The sequence below is a fragment of the Anomaloglossus baeobatrachus genome, chromosome 7 (genome assembly GCF_048569485.1).
Source record: "Anomaloglossus baeobatrachus isolate aAnoBae1 chromosome 7, aAnoBae1.hap1, whole genome shotgun sequence".
In the NCBI taxonomy this organism is placed as follows: domain Eukaryota; kingdom Metazoa; phylum Chordata; class Amphibia; order Anura; family Aromobatidae; genus Anomaloglossus; species Anomaloglossus baeobatrachus.
Window position 1 is genome coordinate 91,958,769 of NC_134359.1, and position 7,305 is coordinate 91,966,073.

Sequence of the window (7,305 nt, forward strand, 5' to 3'; positions counted from 1 at the left end):
AAACATCTTGGAGAACTAACCGCATATCTTCCATGAATGTAGGCTTGTGCAAATCCTTCTGTTTCTTCATATAATCCTACACAGACTCTATGAGGTTGAGATCAGGGCTGTTTGGGGATTAAATCATGACATCCAGGACTCCTTATTCTTCTATACACTGAAGATAGATGTTAATGACATTGACTGTATGTTTGGGTTCATTGTACTGAGGCAGAATCTTGACCAAATCTCCAACTTCCTTTGCTGAAATGCAATCAGAAACTAGCAAGGAACCCAAACCATGCATCATTGTTGCCTGTAGATACTCATTATTGTACCATAAATCATCCTTTTGAGAACAAACTGCTTTCTGTTACAACCAAATATTTTTCATTTTGGCTCATCAGTTCAGAAGATCTGCTGACATTTTGCTATACAACAGTGTCTATGATTTGTGCATAGTTGAGTCATTTGGGCTTGTTTCCATGTAGAAGGCTTGGTTTTTGTCCACAATTCTTCCTTGAAGAGCATTTCTGATCAAACGTCTTTGGACAGTAGATGGGTCCCACTGGTTGTTGCCATTTCTGAACTGATGGCACAGCTTGACATCTTCCGATTTCACAGGGAAGTAAGCATGATGTGTCTTTAACCTGTTGCACCAACTTTCCTTAGATGTCCACTATCTACAGACCTCAATGTTGCCAATTTCCTGGTGTCCTCAAATACAGGCAGCTGCTTATCCATCATGCAATCCCATCAGAGAGGCATCTGATTGGCTCCAAATTTAATTCTGCAGCAGAACAATGACCCCACACATACAGCCAATGTCATTAAAAATTATATTCTGCATAAAATAAATCAAAGATTCTTGAAAGTAATGATATGGCCTCTACAGAGTCTTAATCTCAATATAATCCAGTCTGTCTTGGATTACATGAAGAGACAGAAGGATTTAAGCAAGTCTAAAGCTACAGATCTGTGGTTAGGGCTCCAAGTTGTTTAGAACAATCTCCTGCACAAGTTCTTTTAAAAACTGTGACCAAGTCTACCTAGAATAGTGGGGCCTGTTAGGAAGGCAAAAGTGGGGCACACCAAATACTGAATTGACTAAAGGTGGCTTTACATGCTATGACATCGCTAAAGCGATCTCGTTGGGGTCACGGATTTTATGACGCACATTCGGCCGCATTAGCGATGCCGTTGCGTGTGACACCTATTAGCGATTTTGAATCATTGCAAAAACATTCAAAATCGCTAATCGGTGACGTGGCCCCTAATCTCGATTATCGTTGATGCTGCAGTAACGATGTTGTTCGTCGTTCCTGCGGCAGCACACATCGCTACGTGTGAAACCGCAGGAACGAGGAACCTCTCCATACCTGCGTCCCGCCCGCAATGAGGAAGGAAGGAGGTGGGCGGGATGTTCATCCCGCTCATCTCCGCCCCTCCGCTTCTATTTGGCGGCCGCTTAGTGACGTCGCTGTGACGCCGAACGAACCGCCTCCTTAGAAAGGAGGCGTTTCGCCGGTCACAGTGACGTCGCTAGGCAGGTAAGTAGTGTGACGGTTCTGAGCGATGTTGTGCGACCCGTGTCGCAAAACCGATGGGGGCGGGTACGCACGCTAGCGATATCGGTAACAATATCACAGCGTGTAAAGCGGCCTTTATGCTATGTGCCCACATTGCTTTTTTGTGTGCTTCTTTTCAGCACATAAAAGAGGATGTTTTGGCAGGAAAAACGCTCCTGAAGAAACACGCATTTTTTCTTGCATTTGCGCATTTTTTCACGAGTTTTTCCCTGCTTTTTTTGGTGCTTTCATTAGTCATGGCAACCGCAGGGGTTCAGGCACTGTTCCCCAGGAATCGCCACCTGCTGATGTTACAGTCCGCTCTCGATGCCCGGAGCTCGCGGCAGTTTAACCCCCTGAATGCTGCGATCAGTGCAATTATACCATTCAGAAGGCAGGCAGAGAAATCGTTTACCTCTCCCTGGCGATCGGGTCCCTGTTATGCGATCACAAGGACCCGATCGCTGCCATAGTAACTCTGGGTTGTCACCATGAGACCCTGGGTTACTGATCTACAGAGAGCCTGACACACCAAGGTGTATGCACAGTGTGTGATGCGAAGTGCTGCGATATAATCCCCTGTAGTGATAAAGCATTGCAGGGGATTATAGAAACGCAGGAAGTAAACGCAGAAACAATAGACATGCTGCTTCTTTTTTCAGCAACATAATCTGCAAGAAAAAAGAAGCAGCGTGTGCACAGCAAGTCACAATTCTAATAGACTTTGCTGGGATGCTTTTTAATTGCTTCTATTGATTTAAAAAAAGCAAGGAAAAACACATGAAAAAATTAAAAAAAAAAAATGTCACAAAGCCTTATATTTCTCTCTTGTTCATTACCATTATGTTAGGTTAATAAGAAAAAAAAACCCTGTTTTTGCATATGTCTAACACTTTTGCCCAGTCTTGCCTATAGTGCCCTGTCCACCCTGCATCACATCTACAGTGCTGGTAACATTCAAATGTATTTATTTAGAAAGCTTATGAACTTTCATGAAGTCTTACAATAAATATTAATAAATCAGATAAATTAAAAAAAAAAATACAACGCACATAAAGAAAAAAGAAAACCTGCCTCTGTTTGGGTCTTTCCCTGGACTGAGACCTCTCCCGGGAACTGGAGCCTGATCTTATCTCCGTGTGAGACACAAACTCCCGGCTCCATCTTCTGGTGCTTGGTCTGACGGTCACTACACAGTTTGAAGAAGTATTATTAGACATCCTAAAATATAGAAAATGGTAAATTTTAAGTGAGAGTTTGACTGATTCTAACATCATCCAAAAATCTTACAAACTTTTCCAATTTATCCAGTAACTATTCAAAGGAAAAGGTAAATAGTGACAGAATCTCAATAACTTTTTTCCAGAAGGTTACTAGTCTAGCTTATGGGTTGGGTTTTTTTTATTTTTTGCTAAGACTATTGAGTTTGGATTTTATGATAACAATCTAAATGTTTTTTATAATTCAGGTATATTTGTATTATTATCTTAATACATAAGAATGATCTTAAAAGATAAGAAAAGTTGAAGAAACTCACCTAATTGTCTCAAGTAGTCCTATAATAGCCACTGTCACTGAATCATATTAAAAAGTCTTTAATCCAACTCGGTCCCGTGTTCCTGTAAACTCTGTACCTGTCGTCTCATCAAAGACTTTCTGCTGTGATCTGATCAGCTTCCCTCTATTTCTCTGCACTTTCTTCCTTCCTTCCTTCCTTCCTGGCTGCTTATATTCCCTATGGTCCCATCTCCCGCTGGCAGATACATTGCGTTGGCACTGCCTCAGGCAAAGCACCCTGAAGAAGATTCTAGATTCAAAGCAGAAATCATAGCAAATAAAACGGAAAACAATTAAAATAGGAGAAAAATTTTCAAGCTCGTAAAATGTTTTACAACGACGCAGTGCAAGTTAGGCTGAAATATAAAATGTGATATTTATAGCAGTGCAAATTGATTTTTTTTTTTTTAAATTACAATACACAAAATTACAATACACAAGCCCAATGATTCAACAATAAAAATACAGAAAATAGTTATCTATAGAAATTTAAATAAATGCATTTTAATAAGTATATGGCTCTGTGAACAAAACCATGTGTCATGCTCGCTGAGGCAAGGGAAGGGATAGTGGACCCACTGGACCAAGGGTCTTAAAGTGGCGTTACACGGTACGATTTATCTAACGATATGTCGTCAAGGTCACGGAATTAGTAACGCACATCCGGCATCGTTAGAGATGTAGTACCGTGTGACACCTCCGAACGACTGTGAATGAGCAAAAATACTCACCTTATCGTTGCTCGTTGACACGTCATTCATTTTCATAAAGTCGGTCACATTCCTGGATGCAGGTTGTTCATCATTCCTGAGGCAGCACACATAGCTCTATGTGACACCCCGGGAACGACGAACACAGCTTACCTGCGTCCCGCCGGCAATGCGGAAGGAAAGAGGTGGGCGGGATGTTACGTCCCGCTCATCTCCGACCCTCCACTTCGATTGGGCGGCCGCTGTGTGACATCGCTGTGATGCCGAACGTCCCTCCCTCTTCAGGAAGAGGATGTTCGCCGCCCACAGCGAGGTCGTTCGGGAGATAAGTACGTGTGACAGGGGTTTAACGACTTTGTGTGCCACGGGCAACAAATTGCCCGTGATGCCCAAACGATGGGGGCGGGTGCGATCGCTTTTACCTGGAGGAGCGTAAGTGAGCAGTACCAAGTTGTAACTAAAGCCCCAGGTGGTGGAGAAAGACAAGTACTAGTGTGTAGCCGCCAGGAACAGCTCCAGGGGCCTCGGTACCTCAGCAGCTGGCGCCAGCGATATGGGCACAGACAGTCTCTGATGGTAGATGCAGCGACCGGTACCGTAGGTTCATTCAAGATGGATGCCGCAGCAGAGGCCGGTATCATAGGTTTGGCCGTGATGATGGATGCAGCAGCAGAGGCCAGTATTATAGCTTCGGCCGTGATGGATTGATACAGCAGCAGCGGCCGGTACCATAGGTTTGGTTGGGATGGATAGATGCAGCAGCAGCCGGTTCCAAAGGTTCGGTCAGGATGAATGGATGCAGCAACAGCGGCCAGTACCGTTGGTTCGGTTGGGATGGATGGATGCAGCAGCAGCGGCCGGTACCGTAGGTTCGGTTGGTTGGGATGGATGGATACAGCAGCGGACGGTACCGTAGGTTCAGTCGGGATGGATGCAGCAGCTGCTGGTACCATAGGTTCAGTCGGGATGGATGTCTGCCGCCCCCGTGCCAGCAGCCGGCGCTGCTCGGATCCGGGCCTTCTGTGGGTGGCTCGAGGGTCTCCGGACCCGGGGGTCTTGTGGTCACTTCAACTGAAAGGGGATTGTGGATTGGGGACGTATATGTACGTGGTAAGTTCATGACGCCACCCACGGTGTGTGGTGAAGTGAGACACCACCGCTGCTGTTGCGGGAAACCCGGGGGAGATGTTGTGCAGCAAGCTGTTAACCCCTCCATGGGCAGGGATGGTGGCCCCGGGACCCGATGGCTCAGATGCAGGGAGAGTGACGGCCGCAGGGGGTGTCGGTGTACTCACTGTTGGTAAATAACACACGAGTCTCTGGTACACCAAGGTGGTGTTGGCCGGTGCCGCAGCCGGATGTACTCGGGTCCCACACCCGGCTGGTGGTCTCTATCCTTCTCCTGCACTGTTTTCTTAGAGTATGACTTCCCCATGTGTAACGTAGGAGTCCGCTCCCGGCTGGATGTGGCCTAAGGAGCCGTGCCAGCAGACACTGGCCCGTGGGATCTATTGGCCTTGGCGGTGACCGCTTATCCCCTATCGGTGGGCTATTGCCTTCTATGAGGGACTTTGGGTGGGACAGAAACTCTAGTCCTGGCCTCAATTGATTAATTAACCAGCTCCAGTCGATTCTGGCTTCTGGCTTCAGGGTCCGAGTACCCCCTTTGTGCAACAGTTTCCGGGTCGGTTCCCCATGTCGGTACCGGCGGGCTACAACCCTGGCCCGGCTCGCCTCGGTTCCTGCTGACGGAGACCACCGTCTGCCTCCTAACCAACAGTACCAGGGCTCCAACCCTGGCACCTTCAAATTGAACTCTTCCTCCTCCTGCTGGGACTACACCTAGCCCCAGCTCCTCTCAACTTGAACTTCAACAGAATCTGAACTCAACTGTCTACTTTCCCGCCCTGGGCTGTCTAAACCCCTGGGTGGGCGTGCACCAACCGCCTGGCCACACCCACTGGTGTGTCTATCTGTCCCTAAGGGGGTGACTAGGCTTTAAATGGTTGGCTGGTGTTCCTAAATGTGGGTACGTGTTATGCGGGGGCCTAATTGTGACTACCTGGATTCTCTAGGGCGTCTCAGATGCAGCAGCAGCAGCGGCAGGTACCGTAGGTTCAGTTTGGATAGATAGATGCATCAGCGGCCGCTACCGTAGGTTCGGCGAGGATGAATGGATGCAGCAGCGGCTGGTATCATAGTCTTGGCAAGGATGGATTGATGCAGTAGTGGATACATAATGCCCTGGAACACAGATAAGTATCAGCAATACAGCACACAGCACAGTAGCAGTAGCAGTAGCACTAGGGACCTGTCAACTAACAAAATATAGACCACGTTGCCCCAGCACCTCCCTTAAGGGGATGGTGCCTTAAATACCTGATGCATCTCAGCCATTGGCTGAGAGGCACTTCCGGGTTAGGGCATACTGGCCGTTTAAGAAAAGGTGCAGGCGCGCCCTAGAAGCACTCCTAGGAGGCTTATGCGACGTGCATAGAGCCGGGAGGCAGCATCAGGGAAAGGGGATGGAGCAGCCTTTACTGAGCAGACGGAAAGGTGAGAGTGCAGGTGTCTCTGTGGTTCCCCTGAGTGTCAGGTGCCACAGGGTATTACATCTAACCCTGGATTCCTGGAAGATCAGTGTCGGTAAACACCACAACACACACACAAATCCACACCCTTTTCTCCAGACTGGGTAATAGGCTAGAGATGGAACTGATGGATGGCCACCTATTTGTTGGGACTCATCCAATCCACTAGTCAGAAACCTGGGAGGAGGAGGGGCTAGTCAGTGGAGTGATGGGAGATGAACATCTTGTCAGACAGTAAGTCGGAAGGCATTAAGTCAGAAAGACGTTCAATCAGAAGTCAGTACAAAGACAGAGAGTGTAAAGTGACTGAGTAAAAAGAAGTACGGTTGCCAGGGAGATTACGTTGCGAGTACTTGTGACGCCCTGGGCAAGCCAGGGGTCACAGGTAATGACATCACCACACCCTACACCCCGGTTAGGCACATCAAAGCTAGACCCAAAAATCCTTGTTGCCTTCCCAAGGGGCTGATGTTCTCCACCCACCAAGGAGTACACAGTCCTGGAGGAGTGAAAACTGAAGAGTGAGAGTTGAGCTAGGGAAGTGAAGGAGTGAGGAGTTGGAGTGTGAGGAAGAAAGTGGTAGTAGAGTAACTAACTGAGAGTGTCCGGGTGTGTGCCCTGGACAGAGACAGCAAGGTTAGCAGACGGCGGTGACCGTCTGCAGGAGTGGCCTATCGGAGTTGCCGTAAGGACTGTGGACGGGCGGTGGCCCGGCGGTACCGGACCGGTACACAAGGAGAAGTCAGCACCATTGGCAGGGGCCTTTCGGATCCCGGCAAGGCTTGGAGTCGCCGTGAATTTGCCAAATCCGTCAGTGAAGGGGACCTCCGGGTTTCCAAACAACTAAGTCCCGATTGAAGGCAACAGTCCAACCGTATGAGAGAGACACCGCCACCGCCA

General features: G+C 48.0%; 1 protein-coding gene across 1 annotated transcript in view; it reads right to left on the reverse strand.

Annotated features, from left to right (window-relative positions):
• The window catches only part of TRPM8 (transient receptor potential cation channel subfamily M member 8), a 184,002-nt gene extending 180,775 nt beyond the window's left edge, over positions 1-3,227 (reverse strand). Inside the window, exons 1-2 of the mRNA XM_075317472.1 lie at positions 3,085-3,227; positions 2,622-2,768 (exon numbers count right to left, since the gene is read on the reverse strand). Coding sequence (XP_075173587.1) covers positions 2,622-2,767 — 146 coding nt within the window. The 5' untranslated portion in view covers position 2,768; positions 3,085-3,227. The remainder of the gene's footprint in view (positions 1-2,621; positions 2,769-3,084) is intronic.
• Between the last annotated feature and the right edge of the window lie 4,078 nt (positions 3,228-7,305).